The sequence below is a fragment of the Salmo salar genome, chromosome ssa13 (assembly GCF_905237065.1).
Source record: "Salmo salar chromosome ssa13, Ssal_v3.1, whole genome shotgun sequence".
In the NCBI taxonomy this organism is placed as follows: domain Eukaryota; kingdom Metazoa; phylum Chordata; class Actinopteri; order Salmoniformes; family Salmonidae; genus Salmo; species Salmo salar.
In genome coordinates this window covers 34,852,026-34,873,044 of record NC_059454.1, presented here as the reverse complement: position 1 = coordinate 34,873,044, position 21,019 = coordinate 34,852,026, and the positions used below count along the sequence as shown (strand labels likewise).

The 21,019-nt window shown below is 48.9% G+C and overlaps 1 protein-coding gene across 7 annotated transcripts in view; it reads right to left on the bottom strand.

Moving 5' to 3' along the window:
- LOC106567259 (calmodulin-binding transcription activator 1) overlaps positions 1-21,019 on the bottom strand; it is a 485,887-nt gene that overhangs the window by 287,989 nt on the left and 176,879 nt on the right. For all 7 annotated transcript variants that reach the window (XM_014136342.2, XM_014136343.2, XM_014136344.2 and 4 more), the window contains one exon: positions 7,009-7,076. In XM_014136342.2, the coding sequence (XP_013991817.1) occupies positions 7,009-7,076 (68 nt within the window). The remainder of the gene's footprint in view (positions 1-7,008; positions 7,077-21,019) is intronic.

Below are 21,019 nucleotides of genomic sequence, written 5' to 3'. Positions count from 1 at the left end.
ACAGGATCCGGGATCCGCTCACACCATATGCCTACAGGACAGCACCCAGCAGAGGCACAACCAAAATAGGGACTCAGAGCTCCCAATACAAGTCACTGACACCAACATAAGGCGTCTTTCTGCTCAGTAAAGACCAGCAGAGTAGAGTACAGTAGTATGCAGGACAAAGAGGGAGACAACCAGAGGCAGACAGGAAATAGAACAATGGAGGAGATGAGAGTAAAAGAGGAATGTGGAGGCAGCAGGAGAAGAAGAGACAGCCATGTCTGTCCACGCCTAGGGTGTGTGTAGGTTGAGCGTACAGTAAATGTGTGTATATTGAGGCTATGTGTGTGTGTATACATTAAGTACCTGCAGGGCAGGGTTGGTTGGGTGTCTCAGGGGCCCGGGGTGTACCTTTGCCCCTGCTCTCTGACAGCAAAGCTGCCTGCTCCTATTGCTCTAGGCTCTCTGTGGCTCTGGCCTGCTCCCTGCTCTGTGGCTCTGGCCCGCTCCCTGCTCTGTGGCTCTGGCCCGCTCTCTGCTCTGTGGCTCTGGCCCATTCCTTGCTCTGTGGCTCTGGCTCGCTCCCTGCTCTGTGGCTCTGGCCCGCTCCCTGCTCTGTGGCTCTGGCCCGCTCCCTGCTCTGTGGCTCTGGCCCGCTCTCTGCTCTGTGGCTCTGACCCGCTCTCTGCTCTGTGGCTCTGGCCCGCTCCCTGCTCTGTGGCTCTGGCCCGCTCCCTGCTCTGGCCCGCTCTCTGCTCTGTGGCTCTGGCCCGCTCCCTGCTCTGGCCCGCTCCCTGCTCTGTGGCTCTGGCCCGCTCCCTGCTCTGGCCCACTCCCTGCTCTGTGGCTCTGGCCCGCTCCCTGCTCTGGCCCGCTCTCTGCTCTGTGGCTCTGGCCCGCTCCCTGCTCTGGCCCGCTCTCTGCTCTGTGGCTCTGGCCCGCTCCCTGCTCTGGCCCACTCCCTGCTCTGTGGCTCTGGCCCGCTCCCTGCTCTGGCCCGCTCTCTGCTCTGTGGCTCTGGCCCGCTCTCTGCTCTGTGGCTCTGGCCCGCTCCCTGCTCTGGCCCGCTCTCTGCTCTGTGGCTCTGCTCACCGGTGCAGAAGCACTAATTGAATTAAGTCTTTATTATCACGCTGCAGAGGCAGCACTTCTTCTCCCCATCTCGCTTGGCTCGCTTGGCTGACACTTTTATCCTTGAACACCTGCTTGACATCAACTTCCTCCCCTCTTATTTATTCATCCCTCTCTCCTCTCCTCCTCCTCTCCGTGGCCAGTTACTGGCTGCAGTTCATTTCATCCTCCTACGAGTTGGCATACCAACACAGGGGTTTCTGCTGTTTGTTTTCCAACTATTGTGTTCAGAGTGAGTTTATTATTGTTATCCTTAATACTGAATTCGTCTCTATTAACACACAAGCCTTTTGCCTGATGTCTTTGACATTGTGGCAGCCGTGTGTGAGGAGTAGTTTGCATTGTACAAGCATCCACTCAGGATAAAGGCTAACTCACACAGTTGATCCTGTTACTACTACTATTTATTATCAGCCATTTGTTTACAGTATAGAATATGTCTGGACAGCCTATGCTTTACTAAGGAAGCTCCGGAGAAGAGCCTTGCAAAAGTAGGCTAGTATACATCACCTAGGATGTAGTGAACCATCCATCTAGTCTACAGTCCTCAGGCCACACTGCTTCCTGGGGTTCAGCTAAGTATTACTTTAAAGGACACACAAACACAAGGCTCTATTAAGTTGCCAAGGAGCTCTCTCTCTCTCCGTCTCTCAGTAATCTATTGACCGTTTGCATTCTCTCTCCTCTCCCCTAAACCACAGGGCTTTTTTTTCCATCTGTCAATTGAATCCATCGCTCATCTTGCTATGTCTCTATCTGTTGTTGTTTCTCCTGTGTTTTTCCAGCTCTCCCTCTGTGCATGTGAGTGCCCCTAACCTCTCTTCTCAACACATCCATCATGACTCCCCCCATCTCCACCTCCTCCACTCTTTTCTCTTATCCACATGCTTCCATTTTCTCAAGCGCTCTCGCTCCATCGTCTTCACTCTCCCTCCCATGTCCATGTCCATTTTTCACTTTTCTCTTTCTCCTTCCTCTCATCCTCTATGTGTTTTGTCTGGGTAACTTCTCCTCTAGCCGCTACCCTCTCCCTGGTGGATTTGTCCCCCAGCCCAGGGGGCCCCAGGCTGGCATGACTGCCCTTGGTGAGGCCCTTGGCTTGGCAGAGGCAAGCTGGGACACAATGTCCTCTGAGGCCAGGCGAAGTGGGGTGTGGAGGGCAGACAGTTAGGGTGGGGGACGAGGGAGGGTAGGGCAGGCAGACTTTACTCTGCCTGCTCTCAGAGGGCTGTGCTTCCAACCAACACAGAGATAAAATGTTCACGAGGTCTGACAAACGTGTTGACATGTATATTCCATAGAATGTCCCATATGCAAAATGACTCTTGTGCCAATGTCTGATTCTCATAATGAAATCATGTAATTATAAAGACCTTATTATACACTTCCTCAGATAAAGCTCCTGTGCTTCCTCCTCTCTTCCTACGCTGCTCCTGTCCTTCCTCCTCTCTTCCTACGCTGCTCCTGTCCTTCCTCCTCTCTTCCTACGCTGCTCCTGTACTTCCTCCTCTCTTCCTACGCTGCTCCTGTCCTTCCCCTCTCCTCTCTTCCTACGCTGCTCCTGTCCTTCCTCCTCTCTTCCTACGCTGCTCCTGTCCTTCCTCCTCTCTTCCTACGCTGCTCCTGTACTTCCTCCTCTCTTCCTACGCTGCTCCTGTACTTCCTCCTCTCTTCCTACGCTGCTCCTGTCCTTCCTCCTCTCTTCCTACGCTGCTCCTGTCCTTCCTCCTCTCTTCCTACGCTGCTCCTGTACTTCCTCCTCTCTTCCTACGCTGCTCCTGTACTTCCTCCTCTCTTCTCTCCTCTGAACCAGTGTGAGCCCACAATGCCACAAAGCATTAGGCCCAAACACCATCACACACCCTCCTCACACACACACAAAGTCCAGCTGAGCACGTCTCCCACCATGTGCCAGAAGAGGTGACAGAAGCGTTCACGTTACACATGGGACTGATTGACTACAGCAGGCAGGCCCAGACATACAGAATGTCATGCTGACCAGTAGCTGAACGATACACACACTCACTCTTATCTACACTTACTCATTAAAACACACCCACACAAACACACACACACACACACACACACACACACACACACACACACACACACACACACACACACACACACACACACACACACACACACACACACTCCCACACATCATTATAGACATCCACACCCAGGCACTAACAGACACTAACACACAAAGAAAAGCAAACAGTCTCTCAAACACACTTACACACCCACTTAGCTAGACTGTTGTTGGTGTGTCGGTGCCTCTGGGATGGCAGTGTAATAAAGGCATTGTCTTTGGAAGCTGTCTGAAGGGAGTCTGTGAATGTGGGAGGAGAGGAGAGAGGGCTATTGCTCTGGGACACGGGGGCCGTAGGTTCAGTGTCATTGTGGCCCCTCAGTGGAAAGGTACTTATTGTTTGATAGTTTCAATATAAGAGAGTACATGGTGTGTTTGTGTGTTAAAACAGAGGTGAAATGCTGACATAGCTCACTGCTCCATCTGATGGTTTCCAGGAGCCATAACAAGTCAGTGTTTGTTCTCTCTGACTACTGAAGGGAATAGGGGAGGAAACAAAGACACACACACACACACACACACACACACACACACTGGTCAAAAGGACTGGAGCACTCCCTCAGACCCACTTTGTGATTGGCTGCAGTCATCAGAAACCATTCCTGTGTAATAGTAATGTGTGTCATTTAAAAGGGTACTCTGTAGTTAATGAGCGATCCCTCTACGACACCAAGGTGTCCGACACCTTTCCTGACAGACTGTTCTTTACCCATACAGCTCTCAGTCTAAACTGGTTGGCTCTCTGCCTGTTCTTGTCTGCACCATGCACCTTTCAAAAACACTCCTCGGGTATCCATTTGTGTCATTTGTGATGGACACAAATGTCTGGTTCTTATTACATGAAGCATAGCATGAGGTTAACTGACTATTCACTACCCACCAGATCACTATCTACAGCTATGGTGTCAGTTTGCCACCCCTGTCCTGTCCTGTCCGGTCCTGTCCTGCCCTGTCCTGTCCTGCTCTCATTTTACTCTCAGCAGCACGCCAGCCTCAACACTTCAAGCCGCTCTTTAAAAAGGTTCACAGAAATAATGAATATGACCATCTGCGTTGGATGCAGGGTGTAGAAATCCTAATGGTCCCTTTAAGTGTGTTCCCTCCATTCAGAGAGAGAGGAGAGGTATATGGTAAGAGCGATGTTAAATCACACCGCAGGCCAGGCGTTCATTAAAGCCATTATACCAGCATCTCCCTCTAATGGAAATGGAAGCCAGCGCAGGCAGCTCGCTGTAGCGTTGGGGTGTAAATGAAAGTTGGGAAAGATTCCCCTGGCTCTGACAGGTGCAGGCTGAATTAGCTGTAGGGCTGTTCTAGCAGTCAGTGGGAGAGCGCTGCTATTGATTTTAAGCGCTGTTGCACTTCCTATCTGAAAGGGAATGTGTATTACTAGGACTCGGCACATCAATCACTCTGCCGCTCGACTTCTCTCCCCTGGCTGCTGCCAGGCCTCTTCTGATTCAGGAAGGATAAACAAACAGATTGGACCCAAAACAAACCATATCAAACACTGGATGGAATGAATATTCAGTAGGCGGCTCGGCCCATGTAACAAATAGCTAATAGATCAAATGTGCACGCGTAATACCCCTCACTACACTCACTCCTTATTTACCTGTTTATCTTCCATGTTGGCAGTGTGTTGGCAGTGTGTTGGCAGTGTGTTGGCAGTGCGTCATGTCATCTCCATGCTTGTCCTGGGTTTTGTGTCACCTTGGTTAAACAGCTTGCGTCAGCTCCTTGAGCTCTCTACTCGCCCCGTTCCCCTCTTCCCCTCCCCTCTCCCCTCTCCTTTTAGCATGTTTATGACCTGGCTACACGCACACACACACTCCGAGGTGTGTCTGAGATGACAAATGGCCTTCCGTCCAGGTCCCAAGCACAGCTCTCCCTTGTGCGAACCCTGACCTGTGACCTCTCGGCAAAGTGCTGTAGGAGAAAGATTACAGCCCATCAATCAGATTCCCATCAATCACCCTGCTACCCTGTCTGTCACAACACTTTACCCTCTCTGTCTGACGGACTGCTCCAAGAACACAAACACTCCACCAGCCTCCCCCTTTCCAGCCCCACCCTCTCCACTCCTGCCTGCCTGGCCAGCTCACCTCGCCCCCGTACATAAACGCCATAACAGCCCTAATAAAGCAGCTCCTCTCATCCATGTCAAGTTCAGCTCTGCTCCTGTCCATTCCTCTGTAGGCTCTGTGGCTCTGTCTGGCCCCCAGCCTTTATCTCATCCCTCAGTGCCACATCTACTGAGACATCAGCACCCACACAGGGCTCCTCTAGGACCCAGCAGGCTGGTGACAGTGAGTCACAGAGACTCCACCACCCTCACCATTATAGTCCAACTGGATGCTGATTGGACAATGTGTGACTCAAGCCTCGAGCTTTCCCTGTTACTGTCTATCAGTCCCTTCATTCTCCAGAGTAGTGCTCCTGTACTTATGTTAATACGGCTGAGTGTTCATTTTCCCTGGGTGTTTCATTCCAGTTACGGTTAGTGTAACTAGATAACAGAGCCTGCTGTTTTACATGTTCCTGGAGACAGCCGTTAATAACACTGGGCCTAATGTCAAATATTCCACTGGTGTCTGAAGACAAGGAGGCCTGGTGTGTTGAGTTAATTGTTGTGGGTTGATGATAAGAAGGTGTAGCGTAGAGGCCAGGGTGCTCTTTGGGCCATCTTCTACAATTACACAGGAAAACTAATTGGCACTTTCTTTATGTGGAGCCATTATCAATGTCCCTGGCAGGCAGAGGAGAAGAGAGGACTGATCTGTGTGTCAGAGTGCCAACAGTACAGTTACACATGGATGAGGACTGTTAATAACACCAGGGATGGCTCGCTGCGTGAGTGAGGATTCCTCATCAGAATGTGTTAGATCAGTGTGTATGTGGGGCTGTGTGTGTTCTGCGTTCGCTGCATACAGACAGAAGAGCATGGGAAGGATGGGGAGGTAGACAGAGAAAGGCTAGAGAAAGCCAAGCAAGTCAAACCCAGAACTGCCTGACAGCGGGAGATTAGTAAAATCTAGTCAGATGAAGAGCTACCGGCGTCAAATATTTATTTCAAAAAACGTTATGTCCGGAACCGTGCTGCAGCCAATCAGCATCCAGGATGGGAATGACAGGTTGTAGAAATAAGAGTAAATAATGTTGCCGTGGAAATAACATCAACACTGTTGACATTTAATTCCATGTGTCTGACGCGAACGAATACGTTGGTAGGACACAGCTTGTAGAAGTGTTGGCATATTATGTGACTTATCATGGATAGCATCACGGTGACGCCATCATTTTCTTTTCCAAAAGTTACCTCTTATTGACATTCATATCCACATTCCCCTCTGTCTCTCCCGGCCCATGCAGAAAGAGCTCTCAATTCAAACCCAGTTCTTCCTATTGGAGAGTGTGTGAATGTGCAGACAGATACCAACACATTAGCATCACAGTCACAGCGGAGACCAGAGGAGTGCATGTTGTGTTAATTGGCCCGCTAAAAGGCAATTATTAGTCAACATTAATATTCCATCGTCTGGCTCAAATAGCTTCTGAAAGGTGCAAAGTTTTCCAAACTTCCATCAGGCAGATTGTAATATTAAACAGGCATCTGCCTCTTGACATGAAGGAAGTGGTGCAGTAGGGATTCCTGGTACTCAGCACGAGACAGATCAGTTTTCTATTTTTGATCAGTCTGTGTAGTGACGCCGAAAAACTAAAAGGCACCGTGTGGCTTTTCCTGTGAAGAAAATGGTATTTTGCGGTTGTTTCTTGGGAGACTTTGCCTCGCTTACCTTGTTTTAGGGGACGTCGTTAGCCATTCCTCATGCTTTTCAAATGTTATCAAGTAAGCTGCGATCTCCTGTGAGAGAGGAGAACGGGAGAGAGGAGAGGGAGGGAAAGAAAGGAAGGCTTAGATGTGTCATCTGTAATCACCTGGAGCTTCTGATGCTAATACATTGTTGAGAGCACGGTTCATTGACATTCCGACAGGAGAACACACAGCACAAACACAAAAGGGGCACAGAGAGGAGATAGGCCCGGCGCTCCTGTAGGATCAGCCAGGTAAATGAAGATTGGGTAAAGTAGCACACAGTAGACAGACAGAAACAAGAGATGCAACACATAACAGCTGAGTTCAGACCATCTTTGTTAAGCAGACTTTGATCAGCCTCTCCTCAGAACAGAAGACTTCAAGGTGCTTCTCCCACAGATTGACATCTCCAGTGTTCCACATTCAGACAGCGGCTTTTAACATTTTTGGTGCCGATCCCCCCCCCCCCCACACACACACTCACACAGTACAGGATGCCATGTACTGGAACAATGCTAGCTCGTATGTGGATGTTATAGAGTCCTTTACAGTCCTATACATCTAGTGTAAAGGAGATTCTATAGATAGACAGTGGCGTAGATGAATATAATAGAGATATGCTGTCATGTTTTCAGTGATCACAGTGGCTCCTGCATCAGTCAGAGAATGAAGGCAGAGCAGCCCGGACTACCTACGCATTTCTACACCAAACTAATGGGCAGAAATAAAAGCACTTTGGATGCTGCCAGACAACCTCATGATTACCAGTGACAGCCAGCAATTCATCCCTCAGCCAGAGCATTTATCAGCTGCTCAGACAGACAGACCGACAGAGAGACAGATAAGGAGGCATGGAGGAGAGGTGCCATCTCATAGTATAATATCACCTTTTAATATCCAGGGATGTGTGTGTGTGTCTCCGTGTGTTGTGAGTGTGTTCAAATAGGAGTGTGAACAAACGTTTGCGTATATGGGCTATGTTTACACAATATGTCCCTTCATGTTCGAGGTTACTTCTCCTGTCCACACGGGGCAATAATGTCACAATAATAAGAGAAGCAACAACGGAAATGGCAGCAAGAAGAGATACGATTGGCAGAATAAATCCCCATTCACATACAGAATAAACCCCCAGTCTCAGAGAGCCCAGTGTGTTAAACATCTATGGCTAGGAGCTGAGCAGCAGCATCCCCCTGGCTCTGTGTCATAATGAGTGTGTCCTGGCAGGCATCACCACTACCAGAGCCTGGCTGAGCCTTCCCAAGGGGTTGCTGGGGGAACCAAGGTAAGGAGGGAGCCTGGGTGAGGAGGGAGCCTGGGTGAGGAGGGAGCCTGGGTAAGGAGGGAGCCAGGGTGAGGAGGGAGCCTGGGTGAGGAGGGAGCCTGGGTGAGGAGGGAGCCAGGGTGAGGAGGGAGCCTGGGTGAGGAGGGAGCCTGGGTGAGGAGGGAGCCTGGGTGAGGAGGGAGCCTGGGTAAGGAGGGAGCCTGGGTAAGGAGGGAGCCTGGGTGAGGAGGGAGCCTGGGTGAGGAGGGAGCCTGGGTGAGGAGGGAGCCTGGGTGAGGAGGGATCCAGGGTGAGGAGGGAGCCAGAGTAAGGAGAGATCCCAGGCTGGCAGGGGTCCGCTGGGGAGGGGGTAGCATGGCTGGCACCTTGGCCTCCAGGTGCAGGCTGGGAGATAATACAGCGTTGATTAACTTCCTGTCCCCCTGCCATAATGACTGGAGGGGAGGCAGCCACAGCATGACAAGGTGGAGGCAGCATTAAGTGGAGATGGGGATGAGATAGGGAGGAGGGTGGAGTGGGGGGGTAAAGCTGTCAAGAAAAGCTTAAAGGCTGGAGCTGTTCTTTCTTCACTTCAGTGTGTAGCTAGGGGTTTGATTAGGAAGAAGGTACAATAAAATGAAGAGAACGTACAGCTTTTTAAGTGAAAGAGACACATATGTACATTCAGGCCCCTGAGACTAGAAGCATATGGATAACAAAGAGAACTGAGAGAATGGTACATTTACTGTGCCAACCAAGACTACACAACCAAGACTACACAACCAAGACTACACTGCTGTGGCCAACTACATGGAATATTCCCATATGGTAACTAGCACCTGTCTCCTCATCAGAGGTGTACGAGAAAGACTACAGTACATAAGAGCTGGATAAAAATAGACTTGACAGTTTTTTGTTTGTGCAGCACTACCACTCAAACAAAAAAAGTTACTTTCCTGCATATATTATGAAATAAATGACTCCTACATTAATTTCCCCCTCCCTCCTAAAAGAGGCAGATGCTGTTGGGAGGAATAAATAGCGGGTGTAACCTACTCGGTGACTTCAGTGCCTATTAGTGCCTCAGTCCTCTCCATCACTCGTCTTAAAAGTCAGCCGGCCAGGCTGGGCAGCAGGAGATGAAATAGTGGGCCCAGTCAGACCGGAAAATAAAAGAGGAGTGGATGGGGGCTCTCTCTCTCTCTCTCTCTCTCTCCCTCTCTCATCCCCCTCTCTCTGAACAGATGCCAGGGATTACTCCAAGCCCCCGATCAACCATAAAGGTGCAATAATCTTGCAGCGAGAAAACAAACAAAAACAGACGTGTGGCCGTTAAACAGCTGCAAAGAGACAAAGCTTGTTTGGGCTGCGTAATGAGAGGCTAGTGCTGCTTTCAGGTTGACTGCACACGCTTCGTGGGCAGAACAGAACAGAGTGAGGCGGAGTGGAGGGCAAGGCTAGCTGATGGTGCATCAAAGTCAAGCCAGCAGCTGTCAACGAGCTCTGGACTCTATCGGCTGACCTTACTGCCTCTGGCCTGCACTCCATCACAATGGGGAAATATTCACACACCAGCCTTTCAGTATACTATGTACATTATGTCTCTACCTCTCTCAATCACAGCCAGGTAAAACCTAGTACACTGTCTCACCCACTCTGACTCACAGGTCAAACCTAGTACACTGTCTCACCCACTCTGACTCACAGGTCAAACCTAGTACACTGTCTCACCCACTCTGACCCACAGGTCAAACCTAGTACACTGTCTCACCCACTCTGACCCACAGGTCAAACCCACATCTATACTTCAACTTACTCCACTCATTTAAATATACAGCAATAGTCTGTCCATGTGTTAACTATGTCTAGCTGTTTGTCTAGCTCAGCTCAAGGAACACTCCCTCGCAGCAGAACTGGGTAAACAGCACCAATCAACACAGACTAGCTGTGAAAAAGAGAGCATGATCAGTAGCTGGCCTCTGTAATTGACACAGGGAATGAATGCAAATAGCCCTTTCATTTAGCAAAGACAACAACATGCAGCTGTTTGCTGTTGAAGCCCAGCCATCTCATTTGTTCCTTTTCTCTCTCCAAAGCTGTGACACGTACGTGTACGGAGAGCACAGATAGTATGCTAGCTACATGACAGAGTCCTATAGCAGTTAATGGGAGATATTAGACACCTTGAAAGAGTTTGTTTGTGCATCCTCTTCTCCATAAGCCTGTTACAATCAGAGAGGCTGATTACTGTGACCTGTCTCTGCCTGGCATGTGATTACCTTAACACTGCACATGGTGTCATTCCTTTCCTTTTCCTGTCTAACCCAGCTATCTCTGTTCTGTCTGTCCCGTCTCCCTCCTAGCAGTCACACAGTCCCCGTCTCCTACAGTAAGTGTGTCGTGCTTTTCTAAACGTTGAGGTGAAAGCCTCCAAACGAGATTCACTCGTCTGGCTTTGCCTTTCACTGCCTCCCACATGTCAAATGATATTTTCACACAGTGGAAGTTGCAAAATCTCGCTTTGAATGTCTACCTGTTTGAAATGAGAGATGACACTAACATATTCACCCTATTTTATTTTCTGGCACCAAAACGAGAGAGAAAGGGAAGCGGGTAGGCGGCAGCCACTCCACAGAAAATAAATACTGTTTGACCATGTCTTTGTATTCAAATCAACCGTAATGACTGTCTGGGGAGCGAATGTCGAGCGAGGCCAGTTCCTTTGTGAAGCTGATCAGACAGAGCGCATCACCTCATTATACCCTCTCACATTCCATGATGCAACTTTTCTGCATTTAAGTCAGTTAGTCAAAGGCTGGTTCACTTTCTGAAGGGACTCTTTGAGCCCCTAGTACTAACACTGTCCCTATGTGACCTAGGGGCCTGGCTGGCTGCCTAGCTGTTTGTTGCTGTTCTGTTCGTCGCGGCTATGCTAGCTTTGATTTATGTGTGTGAAGAGAGGCATTGAGAGGATCAACAGTCCCCTGTCTGGAATGGCAGACCTGATCACTTCAAACAACTGTTGCCGTTCCATGAAAAGGGAGATACGAGTCTTTTGGCATTATCTCAGGGCGCATCAGACACCTGTCTCTAAACACCATCCATAATGGCTCTCTCTCCCAAAGTGCAATGGAGAATTTGATATGAAAAAACCCGCAGAGAAGCACAGAGGGGAGGTAGACGGGGTCTCATGTCTTGGAGGCATACACACCCGCCATACGAATACAAGCATCCATCCATGCTACTAGATGATGGGCACATTTCCCCCAAATACTAATCTTTAACAAAACAGTGACAGAGAAAAGATACATGGGTTTACTACCTGGTAAGTACGAGCCTTTAAGAATACAGTGCAGCACGTCTATGAAAAGCAGAGGTTCAACAGTTATTCGCCCTCTTTTGAGCCATTACGTGTCTTTTTCACTCGTTGTCTAGCATAATGGCACTAATGAAAAGCTATGTTAATCGAAAGCTCTTAGAAAAACAATTTTCTACAGTGTATTGATTAGCAGCCTCAGCTAATGGCACTTGAGAATCATCATAGAGCATAGCACAGGTTAGGATAGGGTATATAGTAGCACAGTGCCTCTGGCCATGCTTTAGTTGAGGCCTGGGGAATGAGGGAATGTATCCTGCCTGACGATACTGCTGTCTTTGACCTTGGCCTGCACTTGAAAGCAGGAAGCTGTATGAGCGGAAAGGGGTGGGGTTGAGGACGGATATGGTGAGAAGAGCCTCCCTGATGACCCAACTACACAGGATCCCAGGCTCTGTGTGGAGAGCCAGGTCATCTGATATTTCCTCCAGGGCAGCCCATGAAACATAACTGGCCAGGGCCAGGAGGGAGGAGAGGAGGGAGAGAGGAGGGAGAGAGGTGGGAGAGAGTTGGGAGCATGGATAGCTGTTCCAGTATCAAGGGATCCCGGAAGACAAATTCAAATGCAATTAGACACAGCAGAGATGGAGTCATGGACAGCGAGAGAGAGAGGGAGAGAGAGAGAGAGAGAGAGAGAGAGGGAGAGAGAGAGAGAGGGAGAGAGAGAGAGAGAGAGAGAGAGAGAGGGAGAGAGAGAGGGAGAGAGAGAGAGAGAGAGAGAGAGAGAGAGAGAGAGAGAGAGAGAGAGAGAGAGAGAGAGAGGAGAGAGAGAGAGAGAGAGAGAGAGAGAGAGAGAGAGAGAGAGAGAGAGAGAGAGAGGGAGAGAGAGAGGGGAGAGAGAGAGAGAGAGAGAGAGAGAGAGAGAGAGAGAGAGAGAGAGAGAGAGAGAGAGAGAGAGAGAGAGAGGGAGAGAGAGAGAGAGAGAGAGAGAGAGAGAGAGAGAGAGAGAGAGAGAGAGAGAGAGAGAGAGTGAAAGACGAGAGCGAGAGGAAAAAATAAGGAATATCCAAAAAGTGTGATTATGACAGAGACTTATGTGTGAAAAGCAGGAGAAGAGTAAAGGTCTGATTAAAAGTCTGCATCCATTCAAACTCCCAAAATGCAGCCCCCACGGTGAATCATTGGGTCTTTTTTCTTTATAATTCTTGAATATGTAATGTACTAGGAACAATATTTCAAACATTGTACCATCAATATGATCTCATGTGGCCATATAACTGATTCAAGGTAGATCATTTTAAATAGAGGGAAGTTAAGATTGTAGGATTGTAACTTTTTGAACAATGGAAATGTGCCATATATCAATGTTGGGAAAAGGTGTAGCCATGGAATAAAACATTTTCTTGGTCCCAGAAACTAATGGTTTGGGCCAGAGCCAGCCTACATGATGACGTTATCAACTTTGATCCTCTGATTAGATTTGTTAGAGACGATCCAATCGCTGATGAATTTGTTTACAACGCCCCTCGTTTTGAAGTCACACAAACGGCTTCTAGGATGGAAGATTCAGACTGAATGTATGTAGCAATCAATAGAGCAGCAGAATTAAATTCCGGATGAGTCGTCAGGCAAAGAAAAACGATTTTTAAAGCAGTACAGAAAACGATAATGAAAAAACGAAGGTATTTTACTGTGAATGTACAAGTGGATAAAATGGATACCTATAAACTTTGTTCAAGTAACTTTACCTCAGCTTGCCTAAAAGAGAGTGAAGGCTGGATTAGTGTTACTATAAGGAAGCAGTGTAGTACGGAGGACGCAAGTACTAGAAGGAGCTAGCAAAAGAGAGAGGATTAACAATAGTGTGTTGACAGCTGCACTTGGCATCTGCTGGTCAGGGGCGAGGCTGTTTGAGGCCGTTCTATGAGTCCCTGAGCAGGTTTTAAAGATGCCCTGTACCCCACCACCCTGCCCATTAAGACCTTCTGCAACCTGCAGGGGGCTTCCTAGGGATGCCCAGACAGCGGGGGGGGACACGCTGCTGACTCTGTTTTATCACCCCTAACGGAACGCTCTACCTGCTGCTACTCTATCCTACACACAATGCTCTGTCTCCACAACCCATGTCCCACGGTACAAACATGGCAACCACCCATCCACACAATCCTGCTGAGGCTCATCATCTTGGGTGAACTGTTCCTGGAGCAGGACAGTAAATGATCCTGTAAGTATCCTGTACGAGTGTAGACCTAATTTCTCTCACCATACCTAATCGACCTGGTTAATAGTAAGGAGCCTCCTGGCTTACATCTTTTTTGAATGTTTAAAACACACTTCAGGTATTTCCCGCAGCTACAGCTAATGCTCTCTCTGTCCTGCATGGGAAAACGAGGGGAAAGACAAGCCGTCCATTCCACTGGTCTACATTATACATAGATACACTGGGATCAATCCTACATTGATCCTGAACGGCTTAGATGTTCTTCAGGTGCTGGTCTTTCTGTTTCACATGCTGGTGGTCATCTATGGGAGACAATGGCTGGCTGAGGCTTCTCTCATTGGGAGCCTCCTTCTCTCTCCTTCTGCACGCCTCTCTGCTTCCACAGTCAATGGTATAGCATAGAATACTGCTCCAGCACTCTGCACTGGGCTTTCTATCTGTTTGTTTATCATGGCTGTGGGTGTTACAGTGTAACAAGCAGACAACATAATGGGTGAGAGTGACTGGAGAGGAGAGGCACTGGGTGCAGGCGGGCGGGCAGACGGAGGGAGGCGGGGACGCCGACCAGGGAGAGAGGGAGTTGGCACTTAGCGAAATTGTTTTGGCTTTGGTGTCACGGCTGCCGTCTCCGATGGAAGTGAAACTGTTCTTTGAGAGGATGTAATCATTTAGCCCTGAGAGAGGCAGTGCGATGGTCAGCCTCCACACGCCCGCCTCCCACCTCTCACCCCACAGAGTACCACAACACAAGAGGCTCGCCCGCCCACTGCTAAGTGTGTACGTGTCTGTGTGCACTACATGTCTATAGTCGTGTGGGTGTTTGAGAAAGACGCACAGAGAACAGGAAAGGTTTCGAGGCATTGAGAAAGATTGAAAGGAAGTGAGTAACAAATAAAAGGAGAAAGAGAAATAGAGTGCAGGGTGATGAAGAAGGCGATAAAGAAGGAAGATGGAAGAGAGAGGTTTATATGGGAATAGATCTACGGTGTGGTGATGAGAGAGGGACGTGTGACGAGAGAGGGACTTAAAGTGAGTGAAATGAAAGGAATCGATCGAGCAGTAATTAGTCGGCAATAGGACTTAGTGGTTAGTGCCATAGTCTTAGAAGGTAACTGATGTAAATCATCAACAAGGCCTCATTGTAAAGGAATAAGGAGAAAATAGAATTACAACACTAATATGACATACAATATGGGCCCCCTTCAGGTTTACCATTGAGAAGAGTATGTTTGGTAGCAGGCCTTTTCCCTCTCTCACTCTCTCTCTGTCTCTCTGGTGTGGTTTTAGGGAGAACTTTGGGGCAGACAGGGGTAGGAGTCTCCCCCCCCCCGTGGCTCTGTGACCTCTGGTGTTCCATACCATGTCCTCTTCCTCATGCCTACAGCAGGACGCCTGTGCCCCCGCTGACACACCAACAGAGAAGAACCGAGCTGGACAGAGCTCACGCGATGCCTCGCCTGGCTCCATGATGCTGACCTTCCCCACCAGGCCCACCTGCTGTACTTTTCTCTCCTCTTCAACTCAGAACCAAGCCCAAACTCTCAGATTCTCACTCCAAGTTAGCAGTGATGGCCCAAACTGTGGCGAGATTCTCATAGCTAACTGCCCATATGCATTGACCTTAACAATGTTCTAGAAGGGTATACTGCTGTAAATACAATACAAATAAATAGCCCATGTGTAATGTTTGAAATAGGATGTCTAGCAGCTGATCAACTATGTACTCTACAACATGATTCAAGTTCTTTCCTGACAGATTAAATATAGTGCTATATAGGCCTTTTAACAAGTTAAAAAGTGTAATGATTCCACAAGTCAAAGATCACCTGTCAGGCACACAATGATGGGACATCCAGGTCTGCAATCCAGGTCTGCCTAGTACTACCCACATCAATGACATGACATCAGACTTCATTCCCAAAGTGGGCTTAGGGCAATTCGTATTATTCTGAACAGAAATCTGTGACACTCCGTTGAGAGTGATCTACATTATGTATACAAAAGTATGTGGACACCCCTTCAAATTAGTGGATTTGGCTATTTCAGCAACAGCCGTTGCTGACAGGTGTTGTCGTGTAAATGTTCCTTCACAGTGTATACAATCGAGCACACAGCCATGCAATCTCCATTGACAAACACTGGCAGTAGAATGGCCTTTCTGAAGAGCTCAGTGACTTTCAAAGTAGCACCGTTATAGGATGCCACCTTTCCAACAAGTCAGTTCGTCAAATTTCTTCCCTGCTAGAGCTGCCCTGGTCAACTGTAAGTGATGTTATTGTGACGTGGAAATGTCTAGGAGCAACAATGGCTCAGCCGCAAAGTGGTAGGCCACACAAGCTCACAGAACAGGACCGCCGAGTGCTGAAGCACGTAAAAATAGTCTGTCCTCGGTTGCAACACTCACTACCAAATTCCAAACTGCCTCTGGAAGTAACGTCAGCACAAGAACTGTTCATTGGGAGCTTCATGAAATGGGTTTCCATGGCCGAGCAGCCGCACACAAACCTAAGATCACCATGTGCAATACCAAGCGTCGGCTAGAGTGGTGTAAAGCTCACAGCCATTGAACTCTGGAGCTGTGGATACGCGTTCTCTGGAGTGATGAATAATGCTTCACCATCTGGCAGTACGATGGACAAATCTGGGTTTGGCGGATGCCAGGAGAACGCTAGCTGCCCCAATGCATAGTGCCAACTGTAAAGTTTGGTGGAGGAGGAATAATGGACTAGGGCTGTTTCTCATGGTTCGGGCTAGGCCCTTTAGTTCCAGTGAAGGGAAACCTTTGTGCTACAGCATACAATGACATTCTAGACAATTCTGTGCTTCCAACTTTGTGGCAACAGTTTGTTTCAACATGACAATGCCCACGTGCACTAAGTGAGGTTCATACAGAAATAATTTGTCGAGATCGTTGTGGAAGAACATGACTGGCCTGCACAGAAGCCTGATCTCAACCCCATCGAACACGCGATTAGGCCGACTGCGAGCCAGGCCTAATCGCCCAACATCATTGCCCGACCTCACTAATGCTCTTGTGGCTGAATGGAAGCAAGTCCCAGCAGCAATGTTCCAACATCTAGTGGAAAGCCTTCCAAGAAGAGTGGAGGCTGTTATAGCAGCAAAGGGGGGACCAACTCCATATTAAAGCCCATGATTTTGGAATGAGATGCTCGACGAGCAGGTGTCCACATACTTTGGGTCATGTAATGTATTATGTTTAGTTAGGTTACATTAAGAATGGAATAGTGGTCGTACAATATCATATGAATTAGAGGATGCAAAGCTAGTATCGTATGTTGTACCCGTCAAACAATCGCATACTAATTGGATGATGTAAGTTATCATACGTCTAGGAGGACGTATAGTACTATTAGGTAGCTTGTTGAACGTAACACCATAGCAGAATTACAGGGAGAATTAACGTTGGCAGTTAGGGGAACTAACAACAAAGGTTAGGTTCATTTACGTAGTAGGTTAGGTGAATTGGGTTAAGTTTAGAATAAGGGATATCTAAAATGATACAGCTGTCCCTGACGTGACTCGAACATGCAACCTTTGGATTGCTAGACTGTCGCTGAATATGCCCGACCAACCTCCCAACTTTCATTTCTGTCTAAAGTAACTAGACCATTAGTAGGTATCATACGTCTTGAAGGTGCTCAGAAATACAATACGCAAAGTATGGCTCTGAGGCCAGGGCTCTGAGGCCAGGGTGTCAATCCAAGGCCACCATGGTGTGAGGCAACCAGAGGGAGATTCTACCAATTTCCCTAAAAATGCATGAATGAGGTGAGACAAGCCTCATGCAAGTCTGAGAGTCTATATATTTCCCCCCCCCCAGAATCAATGAATGGCTGAATGATCCTGAATTCCACTATTAAGCACGGACAAATGACAAGCGCACCCTAGCGTGAAACCAATTTCTAACTTCCAATCTGAGACGCCCCCCAGAACCCCTACTGGGCTCTCTGTGAAATTGCGCCTCCCTTTGACCACTCAGCCGTGGGTTATTTCGGTCATGTGGCGAAGGTGTGTGTGTGTGCACAGCAGGCGCTAGTGATATTGGCTACTGTATCACGTTTCTCTTGTTTAGATCCTGACAGTCCAAATCCAAAGATGGAGAACCGGTCTTTAAGTACAACAGTGTAAAATGTACTGAAAGGAATCAGAGAGAGAAAGACAGGAGGGAGATGTGTTGCTCCAGCTCAGAGGAGACTGTGATACACAGAAGGAAGGAATGTTTTTGGTGCAGCTCTACGACAGACAGGCAGACAGACAGACAGACAGGCAGACAGACAGACATAGCTAGGCAGACAGACAGACAGACAGACAGACAGACAGACAGACAGACAGACAGACAGACAGACAGACAGACAGACAGACAGACAGACAGACAGACAGACAGACAGACAGACAGACAGACAGACAGACAGACAGACAGACAGACAGACAGACAGACAGACAGACAGACAGACAGACAGACAGACAGACAGACAGACAGACACAGAAAGGGAGAAAGGGAGAAACGGGAGCCAGAGGTAAAGGGCAGAAGGTGAAATGACAATAAAGATATGAAGTGTGTACAGTACACCCTCTGCTTTTAGAGAGCAATCCGATCCGCTAGAGAAAGGGAGAGAAGACAAGGCCCTAATAATATCACCAGACACACAGCCATCACAGAGACACACTGCTCAGGCCAATTAGCCAGCGAAAAGAAAGAGGGTTTTTCTCTTCTTCCTGCTTGTCACCATGAGGGGATCGCCCATGACCGTTCGCCCATATCGCCCATTTCCTCTTCACACACACATACACACTCATTCCAGTATGAATGCACACACACACACACACACACGCACAATTCTCCCACAGACATACACACACACGTCTGCACTGACTGATTTGATTGTTCTTTCTGGAGGAGGGTAGGCTAGCATGCATGGTTTAATTGACGTGTGTGTTGTGCTGTCTGTCCAGTGCATCGCATCACATTGGGCTGGCTGGCCATGACTTCTATTCTATTGTTGGGCTATCAGACAGGCTGTCAGAAGGCAGGCATTCTCTCCCTCTTCTCTTCTCTCTCTCTCTCTTTCTCCTCTCCTCCCTCTCTCACTCTCTCTTCCCTCTCTCTCTCCTCTCCTCTCCTCCCTCTCTCCTCCCTGCCTGGCTCGCTGCCTCTTTGTGTTCACATTACAATAACCAGGAATGAAGGTCACATGCAAACAGAATCCAATCCAGCCAGAGTTTCCTCTTGACAGCGTTTAACTTCTCAACAACAGGCTCTGGTTCAGTCAGACCAGTCCTATCGCTGTCGTCTGGTGTACTGCTTACCCAGTGTGCAATGCCATATGAACCTACTGTGAATGACTAGCTAAAACATGAATCATCATCATCACATCAAGGTCATTTCCCATCAGAGAGGAAAGTTATCGCTGAAGTGAAACATCTGCTTGGCTGTAGCTTTTTGCTCCACAGTTTTGAACAAGTTTTTATGGGGGTACCTCTCTCCTTCCCTCGTCTAGACCCTGGTTTCTATAGCCTATCTGCATAGTCCAATCTCCACAATGTGTGTTATCTGTCTCTGATCTCTCTCCCCTCTAAAACGTGAGACTATTCCGAGAGAGGAGAGGGAGGTGCAGCCTTTCTCTGTGTAAAGGATCCTCTGTCCAGACAGCAGGCAGTGGATCAATGAGCCAGATGGCCCGGTGGCCCTGCTCCTATTTTGGGGGCCATACTAGCTCTCTCTCTCTCTCTGTCTCTCTTTCTCCTCATCTCTCTGTTCTGTTTATCTCTGACACGTCCCTCCGTTGCTCCCGCCCTCTCTCACTGGCTACATGCTCTTAATTAAACATGCCGCAGAGCTATTAATTGTCAACCAGATTCAATTTGTTCCCCTGGCAGCACCGTGAATGGGCCTCTCTGCCCAGAACAAAGGGCTCTCAATCGCCATGTCAGGACTGAACAAAGACCTGGAACGTTACTATACACCTATCTACTATACTATAGATAGGTGTATAGTGTATAAAAGCAGTGGGTGCCGGGTGCCATTTTGAAATATGGCATTTGGGCAGAAACCAAGTGTTTAATCAGAACGTTGTGGGTACACCTTCACACCTGTCACAATGCCTTCACCTGCTGTACTCAACAACTATTGAATAAAATAGGAAATCAGCCACATTTTCTATCCTATTGTTTTTCTGTTCTTTGCATGCCTAAAAGGACTTTTGACAAATGGTGTAAATAAATAAGTCAATGACTGCTGAGATGAATATAGGAGTGAGCAGCTGCCAACATGTAATATAATTCATGGCCATGCATCAACGTTACTGGAGACTGGGCGCTCCACCACTCAGGCAGAACCCACAGCCCACAGCCAGGTGCCAGCACATCAATCCCCACAGCCGCCAGACCTCCACCAGCCCTTCCCCCAGACTCAGTCCAACCTGCAGTGCTCCACCACCCATCACACCAAACCAGCCCTCCCTCCCAGACCCAGTCCAACCTGCAATCCTCCACCACCTATCACACCAAACGAGCCCTTCACCCAGACCCAGTCCAACCTGCAGTCCTCCACCACCCATCACACCAAACCAGCCCCCCCTCCCAGACTCAGTCCAACCTGCAGTGCTCCACCACCCATCACACCAAACCAGCCCTCCCCCAGACCCAGTCCAACCTGCAGTCCTCCACCACCCATCACACCAAACCAGCCCTTCCCCCAGACCCAGTCCAACCTGCAGTCCTCCACCACCCATCACACCAAACCAGCCCCCCCTCCCAGACCCAGTCCAACCTGCAGTCCTCCACCACCCATCACACCAAACCAGCCCCCCCCCAGACCCAGTCCAACCTGCAGCCCTCCACCACCCATCACACCAAACCAGCCCCCCTCCCAGACTCAGTCCAACCTGCAACCCTCCACCACCCATCACACCAAACCAGCCCCCCCCCAGACCCAGTCCAACCTGCAACCCTCCACCACCCATCACACCAAACCAGCCCTCCCCCAGACCCAGTCCAACCTGCAGTCTTCCACCACCCATCACACCAAACCAGCCCCCCCTCCCAGACCCAGTGTAGTCCACCTCCCTCCCAGTCGAGCGGCAGTCATCACACCAAACCAAGAGTCAAAGCCTATCCATGTCCTTAAACCCCGGGCACCAGGTGACAGCCCAGCCTCAGCCAGAGTTGTG